We start from the raw sequence: 16,129 nt of genomic DNA, 5'->3' as shown, positions 1-16,129 counted from the left end.
ATCCATTCGCATTTTTACGTAAAGAAAATATACTATTTCTCATTGCTTACTATTAATCTTATAATAAATACTTTTCCTCCCTACTATCGCCAACGAAGCCAATCTTCGACTCGTTCACTCCATGGACCGGTTTAGCAGACTGCTTAAGCCCCAACTCTGCATGCGCCGAAAACTCACCCTAATCGTTAGGTCACATACTATCCACGGGCCACCTGTGACCTTTGGTCCAGAAGAGATAGGCGGAGGTCAAATTCAATAAATAGGAAGGGTATCTCTATACCTCCAGAGTTCGCTGCTAGTTAGCCGCATATTTCCCTTCGCGTGCGACTGGGGTCGTGTCCCTAGGTTTCTATCGAGTCGCTAGGTTTCTGTGATGTTTCTATCGTTTTCATCTACATCTTACTCTCTCATCTTCATGCTACCCGAAAGGAAAAAAATGAGTATTGTTTACTAAAGGAACGAACGGCAAACTTTAAAAAAAAAAAAGTTGTTAGTTTCTTTGAAGTATCGAATATATATGATTCAAATTTTACTTGCAATTTCATGGCATTAACGTACACATCGAGGAAGAAAGAGAAATAGTTAAAAGAGTGAAGATAGAACATGTGTAGAAAATTGAAATGTATGGATCCATTCCGGCCTCTATAAATTCACTCACATTACTACGAAACGTTACTGTGATCGCGGTATGCATCTGCATCTACATCAACATGATTACTGTGCAATTCACGGTTAAGTGCCTGACAGAGGGTTCATCGAACCACCTTCAAACTATTTCTCTACGGTTACACACTCGAGCAGCTTGCGGGAAAAACGAACACTTAAATCTCTCCGTGCGACCTCTGATTTCTGTTAATTTACTGTAGTGGTATTTTCTCCCTATGTAGGTGGGCCCCAACCAAAAATTTTCACGCTCTGAGGGTAAGTTGGCAATCGAAATTTCATGAGAAGATCCTGCCGTAATGAGAAACGCGTTTGTTTTGATGCTGTTACTGTGTATTCGTTTCAAATTCAAATCTTAAAACGTAACTCTTGCGTACGCACTAGAAGCACCCACAATTTAGCCCTGTAAATGATTATAACTATACACGCAATGGCTTTTTATAACAAATTGAGGCAAGTAATGGTATCATGCCATTATCTTGAAATCATATTAGTCTAATACTAGCGTGATTTAATAAAGTAGGACTGGAGGGCCAGTAAAAAGGCAACGCAACAGCTTTTAACTTCCACGTAAGTGAAGAATCTAAGTGTTTCGGCTTCTTCTGTGACCTAAGGTCACTTGTGATCGTACCTTGAGATACAAGTACGGGGTGTCCATAAAGTCCCTTTACAACTCGAAAATTTTATTACAACGGCAGTTGTCGAATTATTTTAACAACCTTTCTTTTATTGTAATCAGTGTTTATAAAAGGTTTTTACAGTGTTTAATAGACCTCTGCTTGGGCGCCTTTAGTTGCGCGAAGCACATCAAGACGGTACTCGATTTCTTGCCATGTTCGCTGTAGCATAGCGTCATCAATGGTGGCAACGGCATTACGAATCCTTTGCTTCAAGTCAGTGATGTCCCGTATCTGCGTTCGATACACGATATACACTCCTGGAAATTGAAATAAGAACACCGTGAATTCATTGTCCCAGGAAGGGGAAACTTTATTGACACATTCCTGGGGTCAGATACATCACATGATCACACTGACAGAACCACAGGCACATAGACACAGGCAACAGAGCATGCACAATGTCGGCACTAGTACAGTGTATATCCACCTTTCGCAGCAATGCAGGCTGCTATTCTCCCATGGAGACGATCATAGAGATGCTGAATGTAGTCCTGTGGAACGGCTTGCATAGCCATTTCCACCTGGCGCCTCAGTTGGACCAGCGTTAGTGCTGGACGTGCAGACCGCGTGAGACGACGCTTCATCCAGTCCCAAACATGCTCAATGGGGGACAGATCCGGAGATTTTGCTGGCCAGGGTAGTTGACTTACACCTTCTAGAGCACGTTGGGTGGCACGGGATACATGTGGACGTGCATTGTCCTGTTGGAACAGCAAGTTACCTTGCCGGTCTAGGAATGGTAGAACGATGGGTTCGATGACGGTTTGGATGTACCGTGCACTATTCAGTGTCCCCTCGACGATCACCAGTGGTGTACGGCCAGTGTAGGAGATCGCTCCCCACACCATGGTGCCGGGTGTTGGCCCTGTGTGCCTCGGTCGTATGCAGTCCTGATTGTGGCGCTCACCTGCACGGCGCCAAACACGCATACGACCATGATTGGCACCAAGGCAGAAGCGACTCTCATCGCTGAAGACGACACGTCTCCATTCGTCCCTCCATTCACGCCTGTCGCGACACCACTGGAGGCGGGCTGCACGATGTTGGGGCGTGAGCGGAAGGCGGCCTAACGGTGTGCGGGACCGTAGCCCAGCTTCATGGAGACGGTTGCGAATGGTCCTCGCCGATACCCCAGGAGCAACAGTGTCCCTAATTTGCTGGGAAGTGGCGGTGCGGTCCCCTACGGCACTGCGTAGGATCCTACGGTCTTGGCGTGCATCCGTGCGTCGCTGCGGTCCGGTCCCAGGTCGACGGGCACGTGCACCTTCCGCCGACCACTGGCGACAACATCGATGTACTGTGGAGACCTCACGCCCCACGTGTTGAGCAATTCGGCGGTACGTCCACCCGGCCTCCCGCATGCCCACTATACGCCCTCGCTCAAAGTCCGTCAACTGCACATACGGTTCACGTCCACGCTGTCGCGGCATGCTACCAGTGTTAAAGACTGCGATGGAGCTCCGTATGCCACGGCAAACTGGCTGACACTGACGGCGGCGGTGCACAAATGCTGCGAAGCTAGCGCCATTCGACGGCCAACACCGCGGTTCCTGGTGTGTCCGCTGTGCCGTGCGTGTGATCATTGATTGTACAGCCCTCTCGCAGTGTCCGGAGCAAGTATGGTGGGTCTGACACACCGGTGTCAATGTGTTCTTTTTTCCATTTCCAGGAGTGTATTTTACATACCCCCATAAAAAAGTCCAAGGAAGTGATATCTGGCGAATGCGGTGGCCACGGAATTGGTCCATCCCTCCCAATCCATCTGCCCGGAAATATTTCATTGAGGAACCGAGGAACATGGAGTCCCCAATGTGGTGAGGCACCACCTTGCTGGAAAATGATAGTTAGCTGTAAGTCAATCATTTGTGGTGCTACATATTCGATCAGAATGTCGAGGTAATCATCTGCAGTAATTGTTGACTCGTTGAAGAAAGATGGACCAATTATTCGGTTGCATATCATTCCACACCACACATTCATTTTTTGACTATCCCAGTGAAGCTCCCTAGTCATATGGGGGTGTTCAGATCTTCAGATTCCCACATTGTGTCTGTTTAATGTCCCAGGAACATGAAAAGTTGCCTCGTCACTGAAACAACTCTGTTGAGGAATGTTTCATCCTCCGAAAGGCGTTCCAGCTTGTTGAGTGGAAACTCTATCCGTTTTGGCTTGTCATTTGGCTTAAGTGTCTTTAACAGTTGCACTTTATAATCATACAACCGTTATTTCTTGTGGAGGACCTTATGCACAGTTGAACGTGGTAGTTGTAACTGTCTGGCAGCAGTGCGGCTGGACTTCGTAGGTGAACGAGTGAAGACGCTTAAAACGCGATCGATGTTTTTCTCGGATGTTCTCGGTCGCCCGCTCCTCCCTTTATCCAACACTGTCCCTGTCTCCATAAATTTTTTGTGCCATGCACGGACTGAAGTGTGCGATGATTGATCTCTTCCACTCTTATTTCTGAAGTTTCGTTGAGTCTGAACATCCGATTTTGTCTCAATAAAACACGAAACAGTTTGTACCTTCTCTTGAGGAGTTGCCATTTTATAGAGGTTCAGTTCCTTCCGTCAGTAGGGTATTTGAAACACAAAATTTTAATGTATATAAAAACTTTAGTAAACAGTGGTTACAATAAAGGAAATTCTGTTAAAATATTTCAACAACTGCCTTTTTAATACAATTTTGAAGTTGTAAAGGGAATTTATGGGCACCCTGTACATCTATAAAGGGCAACCAAATGAAAAAAGTAAGCAATCTGTTTATGATTTCAAAAGTGATCCCCATAACTGTCTCTCCCATTGTGAGAGAAGGCGGTCAACTCCTTCAAGGGAAAAACGTGTGTGGGTGCCTACGGAAACATGATTGTACTCAGGTGTGCACCTTGTCGTCCGAAGCAAATCGACAGTTAGGAATCAAGACTGTACGGAAGATGTGTAAGCACTTCTCAGCGATACTTATTCAACGTAGTCGAAACATCCTTCGCAACATGCGGCATTTTGTTGGAAACTTGTTTCCAGTTCGCTAGAAAGCACTTACGTATCGTCCATACAGTCCCGATCACACGCCGTGTGATTTACTTGATTTAGGAGACCTGAAGAAAGACATTCGTGCTCGTTCTTTAGCTTCGGATCGAATGGTGCACTCCTGGATACAATCACGGTTCTGTAGGTATCCACAAACATTTTTCTATGAAGGCACTGACCGTCTTGTGCCACAATGATATTAGTGTACTAACAGAGCTGGCGATTACGTTTTCAATAATAACCTGTTTGGTTACATTTTTTTCATCTGTCTCTTATTCATTTGTCTATGCCTTATACGTGTAGAACAGGCTAAGCGTGACCTCCAAATCTTGGAACACGGTAAACTCTCGGATCAACGTAAATTTGACACTGTACTCCCTCTACTGTGCGTCGTTTCAGGGGAGCACACGGCTCTGACGTCATTTCTATGCATTAGAACGCACGGCTGCTTCGAACAGAGCAGACTGACGAGCCTTTGGAGCAAGAGACTGACTATTCGGCGAAAGAATTAACCTGCCTGTATCCTCGACTTAAATCCCATCGGGCACGTGTGAGATGCATTTAGAAGACGTGCAGCAGCATGTCTACATGTACCAAAGACCATACAGCAGTTGTCAGTCGTGCTGGTCAAGGAATGGAGCGTCCTACCATCAAAACTGCTCGTCAACCTAGTGGCCAGCACTGGAGCACGTTGCAGAATGCTTGTTGCAGACCCTGGTGATTACACAATCTATTAAGAACCATGTACTGCGTTTTTAATTGTTCAGGTAACTATCATAAATTGCGCTGACCTCAATGTATTTATTGTCTTTGAATAAAAGTTTCATATCCATTCGTCTCACGGCCTATTTCTTTGTGTTACCTTCTGTACTATACTGTAGCATTTATTCTGAGTATAGGGCTTACGTATATTACAAAAATGTCTTAAGGGCCTAGGTTATACATCAATAAATCGCAAACTATGTTCAGGAGAGATGTAAAGCTTAGAAAACGCCGAAGCACATGGATTCTACACCTTCGTGGAAGTCGATCATGGAATCTTTGTTTCGCGAGCAATGGGCGATACTCTTACCGCCTGAGCTGTGGAGCACTATTCACGACCCACTCTCGCAGCTTAACTTTCGCCGGTAATTCTGTGTAATGTATCATCTGCCAGCAAGGTTAGAAACAACGCTCAACCCATTGCGGAACCTAATCGTTCCCAAGTTAACCAACCTACATTTCTCTGGTCGTTCGACTCAAGAAAGAGTAGAAATTTCATCTTAATGCTCCTGATATTTCGGCAAAACCATTCGAAACGATGTATGAGTAATTGACAAGGAACATCAGCTCTGTGGACGATACTTGCCATCCCCAACACACAGTGACTCGAACTGTTGTGCGATGTAGGTGCTGCTAGGTACTGGAAGACAAGGACCGCCACACGTTCAATTTAGAGTTTTGCAGGGGAAAGCGACCGCCAACGATCACTATACCACCGCGTGGCACTGTCAGACCTAAGCTCAGAGACGAGAACAGTATCACTCTATCACTGCTATTTACTTATGGGCTGAAAGGATGTGTGAGCTGGTGTAAGGAGATCAGATAAATAGACTGCCTTTAATATCATGTACCAAAATAACTACAAGAAAATACTACAAGAAATGTGCACTACTTCACTGTCACTTTGCAACAGGCAGCATGCACCTTTTCCCGTTCTGCATGTGTTGCCACGGTATCTCTGTGCAAGTGCGGAGCCTGTTAGCGTCGACTGTTGCAGGGCAGGGTGCTGGGCCCTGGAGCGGGTCGAGGCCTCATAATTAGCAACCAGAGCCTGGTGCTGCAGTCGGTGGGCCGCGCCAGCGGCGGCAACTACTCCTGCGTCGGCGTCAACTCTGAGGGCGCCGGCGAGAGCAAGCCCTTCCACCTCAACGTGCTCTGTGAGTACCAGCTCTAGGCTGCACCAACACCTCAACCTCTGTACCTCAAGGTGCCTCAGACATATTTTATTGTAAGAAAGTGTAACATATACAGCCGTTCTTATGATGTTATTTATTGCGTTTGTACCAGTTTCGGCGCTTCAATGCTCCATCTTCAGACCTTAGTTGATGCTGGATGGTTTAACACCATACGTATACACGATGCATCAGTGGCCAACATAACTGGTTTACGGAGATCACCTGTAACTGCAATGTCGTCTCTCGAATCGGCGACTGGTGATCACTGGTTTCTACATAACGATCTTGGTCAAATAAAATTTTTAATAAAATCTACATCACACAACTAGTTTTACGTTTCATATTACTGATTGCTGCGAATACCCAGCTACATACATCAAGTGTTAAGCTCATAGGAAATTCTGAAATTGTATTTAAGATTATATTTCTTCACTAATATAACATATGGCAGAACTTATTACGCAAACGAAGGTACCGTTCCTTGCTTGCTTAATCTAGTACTGATATGCCTCACATTTACGAGATTACAAGCTTTCTCCAATTATACCTGTCGATGCTACTGGCTGCTGTATATGTCACGGACAGTCCACTTCTCGGTACTGACCCTTCTGTTGCATTTTATAGTTTCTTCCTTAGCCGTTCTAATCGTTTCTTGCATCTAGCTACACTCTCCTCAGGAACCTTGGCCGGCGATCTTCCGATACTCACTGAACGTGTAGAAAGCGCTATAGCTTTTGCTCTGAGACAGTCTTCCGTGGAGGCATTGTATTTAATTTTTCTGAATGGCTGTTTCATATTCTATCGCGCTCAGTGCAGTTTCTACTTTTCGTGGAATGTCTCACTTCCGTTGCTTGCTTTTTCGATTTTACCTCTTTTACTCAATATCTAAAATTCGCAGCCACAGGTCAAAGTAGGGATATTGGTAATTCTATATGAAACTTCCTGGCAGATTAAAACTGTGTGCCGGCCCGAGATTCGAACTCGGGACCTTTGCCTTTCGCGGGCAAGTGCTCTACCAGCTCTACATGCACCTATCATCTTTTTCGTATCTGTTGTTGAGAAACTTTCCTCTTACTGATTATATTTGTTTTATGGCCATTACGTCTTAGCTCATTTACTAGACATCCTACTGCATTGAACTTTCCTTAATTTTTTCATCCGCCTTTTCTAATTCGCTGTAAATATGGTGTCATTCAGAGATCACGGGGTCACACCAAAGTCAAAAAATTTTCAAATGTGTGTGAAATCTTATGGGACTTAACTGCTAAGGTCATCAGTCCATACGCTTACACACTACATAACCTAAATTATCCCAAGAACAAACACACACACACTCATGCCCGAGGAAGGAGTGGAACCTCCGCCAACACCAGCCGCACAGGCCATGACTGCAGCGCCTCAGACCGCTCGGCTAATCCCGCGCGGCCACACCAAAGTCGGCCACGCCCTTTCGAGGCCTCAGATACAGCAGTCAACATCATCGCCTGGGACCAAGGAGTATATAAGGCTTCAGATACATTTGTAGTGTTGTTAATGGTGAACAATGAGTGTCAAAAGAAAACTTTGTTAATTAGTGCATCAAGTGACACTTTTGCTAGTCCATGACACCTGTAAATAATCAATTTATCCTGTGGCCAAGAAGTGTGTCAAACATAAGCAAATATTTTGTTCATTTATATAATGAAGTAAACTAATACTTCATGAGCCTTCTCCCAGACAGATCAACGTACACACAGTTGTGGACTGACGATAGTTGTTTCATCTGATCTCAAGAGTTAATAAAGTTGAAGTACTTAGAGCTAAAGCTTTATTTCAATGGCCTTCCGCCAACAGTCACGTAATGTCTTCCTTCTGTACCATTTGGTTTTCTACATTGAAGAGCCAAAGAAACTGGTATAGGCGTGTGTTTTCAATTATAGAAATATGTGAACAGGCATAATACGGCGCTGCGGTCGACAGCGCCTATATAAGACAGTGTCTGACGCAGTTGTTAGATCGTTTACTGCTACTACAATGCCAGGTTATCAAGATCTGAGTGAGTTTGAACATGGTGTTATAGTCGGAGCACGAGCGATGGGACACAGCATCTTCGGCGTAGCGATGAAATGGCGATTTTCCCGTACGACTATTTCACGAGCGTACCGTAAATGTCAGGAATCCGCTAAAGCATCAGATCTCCGACATGCTTGTAGTTGGAAAAAGATCCTGTAAGAATGAGACCAATGACGACTGAAGAGAGTCATTCAAAGTGATGGAAGTGCACCCTTTCGCAAAATGCTTTAGTTTCCAGAGCTGGGCCATCAACAAGTGTTAGCGTGCGAACCATTCAACGAAACATCAACAAAATGTGCTTTCGGAGCCGAGGGCCCACTCATGTACCCTTAATGACTGCACGATACAAAGCTTTACGCCCCGCCTGGCCCTGTCAACACCAACATTGGACTGTTGATGACTGGAAACACGTTGCCTAATCGGACGAATCTCGTTTCAAATTGTATCGACTGTATCGAACGGATGGATGTGTACGAATATGGAGACAACCTCATGAATATTTTGGAACCTGCATGTCAGCAGGGAACTGTTCAAGCTGCTCGAGGCTCTGTAATGGTGTGGGCCGTGCGCAATTGGAGTGATATGGGATCTCTGTACTTCTAGATACGACTCTGATAGGTGACACGTACGTAAGCATCCATTCTCATCACTTACACCCATCCATGTCCATTGTTCATTCCAGTAGGACAATGCCACACCCCACACGTCCAGAATTGTTACAGAGTTGTTCCAGGAACACTCGTGTGAGTTTAAACGCTTCCGCTGGCCACCAAACGATCCATACAAGAACATTACTGAGCGTATCTGGGATGCTTTGGAACGTGCCGCTCAGAAGAGATCTCCACCTTCTCGTAGTCTTACGGATTTATGAATAGCCCTGCAGGATTCATTGCTTAAATTCCCTCCAGTACTACTTCAGACATTAGTCGAGTAGATGCCACGTCGTGTTGCAGCATTTCTGCGTGCTTGCGGTGGCCCTACACGATATTAGGTAAGTGTACCAGATTCTTTGGCTCTTCAGTGTATATTTTCTACATTTCCCTGCCTTCCGGTCTTCCTCAGCTCTGTCAAAAACATATATAAGTTGATTAGTAAGGCTGCTATAGGTTGCCTAACGGTAATGTTCTGACCCTAAAAGGAAAATGCTTATCAATTTGAATCACTGTATTTAAGACGTTACAGAACTGAAAAAATTTAAAGTATTCATTTTGAATGTATGGTACACGCTATTTGTTAGCCATTCAAACTACCAGAAGGACATAAGCAACGAATCTCAATTTATTCTTTGTGCTTAGGACAGGATGATTATAACTGAACTTCCACTTTCAAAACGCGTAAAAAATCGCTACTAAGAATCACTATAATTTGAAGAGAAAATTGTGGAAGAATTAGGAAACATGTTAAAAGAAATACGGATAGATGTTGCTGTAAGTATCATAACGCAAATGGGTCGGGTATAAGTGAAAGATGAAATGCAATGCAATACGACGGCTGTGGTGTGAGTTGCAGATTAAAGTATGCTGTGGAATGTGCCTAACGTACTAGTCTTACATTCGACAGTTTTGACACAGCTAGCTGTGTAAATCCCCTCCACCACGGAAAGGACTTACTACATCGGATGGAAGAAATCGGTTTTCCTGAGTTCAAAAATCGTATAAAATGAAGGATCAAAATGGGTTTTTAACTTTCCAGGTGTAGAAACCGCATAAAAAACAACAATGAAATGGTTTTTTAACTTTGGTGAGAGTGGCGGAAGACAGTTCAGTACGCTGTCCACAGTTTTCTGCCACAAGCTAAAATCAAGAAACAGCATGTTCCAAAACAGATCTGAGTGTCTCAGGGGTATTACTCGTAATGCATTCCGCAATGTTTGCTTTCAGTTCAGCTGCTATTGTAATTGAAGCACTGAACGCAGCATATTTCAGATAACACTACAGCTGAAAACCACAAAGATCAGATGTTCTGGATAGTAAGGCTGTAGGAAAATGATGGCTGATAATTAGATCATTTCGAAAACGCCTCTGCAGCAGCTGCTCCACTGCCTTTGCATAGAAATGGTCTTACGGACGCATTTACGCTGTTGAAGGGGCGGAATGACGTTGGTGCGCAAAACAGTCTCATAGCGGTTACCCGTGGAGGTACGGATAACAGAACCCGCAGGACTCGTCTCCTCGAAAAGAAACGGCCTACGATGAACGATGCCGTCAAGCCGCAGCACACAGTCGCTTTTGCAGAATGAAGTGGTACAGGTTGATGTGCCTGTAGATTTTCAGTTAGACATATTCTGCAATTCTGTCATGTCCCTCCGTCCGTGGAAATGGAACTGGGCTTCATCTGTCGACAAAATTTTACGTGGACTTGCACTGTCCATTTCCACGCGCACAAGACATTGTGCAGCAGAAAGTTATCTCTCTGGTAGGTCAGCATGCTTAATTTTGTGTGAATACCAATGCAAAATGTTTTGTAGAAATCTATAAATTGTGCTCACAAGCATGTCCAACGTTCAGGCATTTCTCCATGCAATGCGAGATGGCACATCACAGCTCTATCGCTCCCGCAATGCTATGGCCACATCTTCTACTGACATAGGGTCAGTTGTTTTCTTGCCTCCGCCACACTGCACTTCGAAAGAAACTCTGTCTTCCAATTTCGTAATTTTCCTCCAGGCCCTTGGCAGACATCGGGCCGAAAACTTTATTCTTACCTTTGACTGTCTCGTACTTCTGCAGAACTACTGGACTACAGTCACTATTCTTGTAAAAGAGCTTTACCAGCAGCTTGCGTTCCTGCATTGCGACAGCCATGCCGGATATCTCAGACACAAACAGAGTATCAGCCGTGCTCCAGGCGTCTTCTAATTTGCTTACAGCTTCATGCACTGGTAAAGTGTTCTTTAAGCTTTTTTTATATCCAAAATGTTTCGCCCTTCTTCGGTAACATTCCGTTCAAATTTGACGTCATCCTGGACAGTGGTTTTGGAAGTGGAAATGTAATTATAACTACCCCGTACATTAGGTAGAACACATGATACATTTCGTGCGTGTTTTCTTTGTATACACAAATTTAGTACTCGGAATAATACAGCTGGCCATCAAGGTGGTGGTGGTGGTGGTGGTTAGTGTTTAACGTCCCGTCGACAACGAGGTCATTAGAGACGGAGCGCAAGCTCGGGTTAAGGAAGGATTGGCAAGGAAATCGGCCGTGCCCTTTCAAAGGAACCATCCCGGCATTTGTCTGAAACGATTTAGGGAAATCACGGAAAACCTAAATCAGGATGACCGGAGACGGGATTGAACCGTCGTCCTCCCGAATGCGAGCCCAGTGTGCTAACCACTGCGCCACCTCGCTCGGTACCATCAAGGCGAGCGGCGATTGGATAAGGATGGAGGTACACCATTCCGTGCTGCTTCAACTTTGCCGGAGTTCGTCAATAGAATAGTGGCGTGAACTCGACAAATTATGACAAAATTTCTCAGTTTGGAAAATTTGCTGGGCTGGGAAACATTTCAGCACACTCTTTATCGCGTTGCGCCATAAAAGCACGGGTAACATATTGCCTTGCGCTGTCTTCTTGAGTGATAATGATCTCGAAGGTAAGACACAGCTGCCGGCCATAACATGTCCGAATAACGACGGCCACAGACCAAACCACCTTCTGCGCGAACTATAGACAATCGTATTGTAATATCCAGTTGTACCCCTACCATTTCTCTACGTGCTCTGCGTTTTCCTCTACGCCTCCACTGACGAATATACCCATCTGCCTACAGAACTAGAGGTGATCGTAGTGTAATATTCAGTGGTATAGCCAATAGTGTTAAGCGCTGTTGGGCTTGACTAGCACTTTGATGACTGATCGTCCCGGTCTGTCGGGTGCTTTTGGCCAGAAGGGTGCACTCAGCCCTTGTGGGACCAATTGACGAGCTGCTTGACTGAGTAAAGGCACCAGTCACGAAAACTGACAACGGCTGGGAGTACGATGTGCTGACCAGATGCACCTCCGTGTCCGCTTCCAGTGATGCCTAAGGGCTCTGGATGACAAGGCGGCCAGCCAGTACCACCGGGCCTTCAAGGCGCGTTCGAACGGTCATTGTTTCTATATCCAATGGTACCCCATCTCATCACTGCGTGTGCTGCATGTTCTCCTGTGTGCCTCCACCTATGAATATTTCCATCTGTCCGCATAACTAGAGGCGATCGTGTTGTAATCTCCAGTGGTACCACATACCATCACTGCAGGTTCTGTGTGTTGTCTTCCACGCTTCCACGTACAGATATATCCATCTCTCTGCAGAACTACAGGTGATCAGTTGTAATACCCAGTGGTACCCTGTACTATCACTGAAAGCGCTGTGTGTTGTCCTCTGTGCCTCCACCTAAGGATATATCGATCTGTCCAGAGAACCAGGACTCATAGGACTCGTCTCAAGAAATGAAGTAGCGCCACTCGTGTCCGGTGTTGTCGGAATGGCTGGACTATCGATCCTTCACGCGTGAGCAAATGATGTGTCTTCCTCTCGGGCGCAAGTTGAGTGGGACCGCTGAGATCCTGCATGGCGATGAGCATGGTGCTCCTGAAACCATAATACAATATTCTCATGACTGTCGTGGGATGCCGAGCATGATGAGCAACTGTTCAGTAGAATGATACACTGCAATTACTTCACGTATAAAATAATCTTCTTACAAGTAACATATGTTCATTTGCGGCTTCTGAATACGAAACAAGGTGCGTAATCTATCATTATCAACGAAATGCAGATGTTGCACCTAGCTGAAAATTTAATCATTTACCTATCCATCGCCTCCCGCGCCCGGGTTCCCGGGTTCAATTCCGGCCGGGGTCAGGGATTTTCTCTGCCTCGTGATGACTGGGTGTTGTGTGTTGTCCTTACGTTAGTTAGGTTTAAGTAGTTCTAAGTTCTAGGGGACTGATGACCGTAGATGTTAAGTCTCATAGTGCTCAGAGCCATTTGAACCATTTTTTTACCTATCCAAGCATGTACACTAATGCGAATTTGACGTTCGATGCATGTGCTCATCATGGCGTTTCAATAACATTGGCTGGCATTGTGCTTCGACGCGTTATTTGCTCCGGTATTTGAATAAAATGACAGATTTTCTGAAAATCAAATGAGCAAAGTAGTATAATTTGATTTTCACTGAGCAATGGTGCAACGGTCATTGTTCCTATAGTGCATGATAATCATCTAAAAAGAATGCATCGATTTCAAAATAAAATTCGCTTCTGAAGTTTTTACCAATAAAGAGCAGCTGTAATTTAACCCAACCATCAGTTCTGTGGGGCCTCTATCGGACAGAAGCGAGAACAGCAGTTTCACAGTTCGGTTGAAGTGGCCAGATCACATGTAATTTGTGCTCCCTCGAAATGATCGCAAGTAACTGTTAAACGACCCGCAAATAATCTTACGGACGCGCTTTGCATAATGAAATCAGCGACGGAACGCGAATTGCATTCGGCACAATGCGTCTCTTTACCATGATCTTCTGAGCTCCCAGTTCCAGCTAACTTATCTGAAACAAACAAAATAAAAAAAGTCGTAAGTCGTGTAGCACTTAATAATAAGAATTCCTTTTAAATGAAACATAAATATAGTCCGTTTTTAACATATTTAATAATAAATCAAAAGTAGTTCTGCTACAGACAGACTTAGGTAAAATACTTCAGCTCCCTTCGATGTAGACAACATAAGAGGGTACACGCTGAGAGAACCTTCACTCGACTTTTACATTTTGTTATAAAACATTTGAAAATACAATTCCTCTGATTCGTTTCTGTCGTAGGCTGGATTCGTTGATCTGAATTCGCGGTCAGTGCAAGCTGTTTTTTTTTTTTTTTTTACATTTTTCGTAGACAACATGAAACATTTCCTTAAGAAAAGAAAGGACGCTCGGACAGTGCAATCACGTTGAAATATTTTTTTTATATTTAAGGAAAAGGTGACTATCTTCAAGTAATGCTTCAGCATGTAAAGCAAATCCTCTGACATTTAATGTTGTGTCTAGACAAAACAGCCTAGACACAATGAGAGGAAGCCGAAAGGCACGCGCTTAAACTCACGCAGGCTGGCGTGAGGTCTGAAACAGGATACGTAATGAATGCTATAAAGAAAAGTACGTAGCTTCTGGAATACTTAACTTTAATCCACATTTGTAGAACATCGCTCTTGATGATACATTAATAGAATCTCAATATCAATTGAATACGGCGCCTTGCTAGGTCGTAGCAAATGTAGCTGAAGGCTATGCTGACTATCGTCTCGGCAAATGAGAGCGTAGTTGTCAGTGAATCGTTCCTTGCAAAGTCGGCTGTACAACTGGGGCGAGTGCTAGTAAGTCTCTCTAGACCTGCCGTGTGGTGGCGCTCGGTCTGCAATTACTGACAGTGGCGACACGCGGGTCCGGCGTATACTAATGGACCGCGGCCGATTTAAAGGCTACCACCTAGCAAGTGTGGCGTCTGGCGGTGACACCACAGTTAACACACGTTTCCAGTAGAAATACGACACTAGCATTCGTGGATGTTTTTATTCAGGAAGCATAGCACCAATGAATCTATTCTGGGAGGAAGTGTAGAACAGTGTACTAGCATTAAGGTATTACGACTGTAGAGGGAAAAGTGTTCGCTCCGTAGCAGCCTCTACATTACGATCCTAACACATCGATATTATGAACAGTTTGATTAGTGAAGTGCCATCAGACGAATATGCCAGTGGTAGCTGCCAGTTAGCCGCGTAGAAGGCAAAGAATGCATTGTTAGTCCTTGAATTCAAATGGTGAGAAATAGCAGCAGGTTGATTAACTATACCATGACCTCTTCTGAGGCATCAAGGGATCACCAATTTAGTATTGGAGGGCAGCGTGAAAGGTAAAAATCGTAGAGGGAGACCAAGAGACGAATACACTAAATAGGTTCAGAAGGATGTAGGTTGCAGTAGGTACTGGGAGATGAAGAAGCTTGCACAGGATAGAGTAGCGTCGAGAGCTGCATCAAACCAGTCTCTGGACTGAAGACCACAACAACAACAATGACCTCCGGCTCATACAGGCTGATATATAATTAAATAAAACCGTTTTATTCTACAGGATGGACCGTCGCTTTTCGGCCCAAGAGAGTGATCTTTTAGTACGTTCACTTAACTTTCGAGTGTTGTCGAAACGAACGCAGCGCTTACAGGAAGTTACTGACAGCACTCGACTCGTTAATCAAAATAACTAGGAGAGTTTCAACCAGCTGGCGAGGTCGTTGAAACTGTGTTTCATAACTTCTTCTTTGCCCAGTAATCTCACCAGCTCTAGTAAAATTAATATTTTTCCGCCTTAGCCGAGAGTAATGCAGCAAAAAAAACATACAAATGTGCTCTTGTATCTAAAGTGCGTCTGTATAAAAGACGTACTAATTTTTCATTAAAACGAGCGCTAGCTCAGCTATAAAATAACGCAATTACACTTTCCACAAATTTCTAATGTTTACACTCTAAGAGCATAAAAGCAAATGTAGTACAAGCAACTCTAATCCGATTTAAAAAGCACTCTCGTATAATGAAACAGCGCTATGCTTGACGTAATGGAAAACAGAGCCACGTGTAGGCTTTAATTACACATGGTGAGCTTTGTTTGAGGAACAGCCATTCCTGTGAATCTTGTTTCCTGTTGCATACACTCTGGGGTACACAAGAGCCTTTCGCGCGTAGCAAGTACGAAAGCTCGATAAACACATCCCTTGTGTTCCAGATTGTGGAACTGTTCCATA

The 16,129-nt window shown here is 44.5% G+C and overlaps 1 protein-coding gene across 1 annotated transcript in view; it reads left to right on the top strand.

Moving 5' to 3' along the window:
- LOC124795640 (hemicentin-2-like) overlaps positions 1-16,129 on the top strand; it is a 729,491-nt gene that overhangs the window by 514,321 nt on the left and 199,041 nt on the right. The window contains exon 9 of the mRNA XM_047259713.1: positions 6,126-6,285. Within this exon, the coding sequence (XP_047115669.1) occupies positions 6,126-6,285 (160 nt within the window). The remainder of the gene's footprint in view (positions 1-6,125; positions 6,286-16,129) is intronic.

The sequence above is a fragment of the Schistocerca piceifrons genome, chromosome 4, assembly GCF_021461385.2.
Source record: "Schistocerca piceifrons isolate TAMUIC-IGC-003096 chromosome 4, iqSchPice1.1, whole genome shotgun sequence".
Lineage (NCBI taxonomy): Eukaryota > Metazoa > Arthropoda > Insecta > Orthoptera > Acrididae > Schistocerca > Schistocerca piceifrons.
The sequence above is the reverse complement of the archived record's forward strand: the minus strand, read 5'-3'. Positions and strand labels throughout refer to the sequence as shown.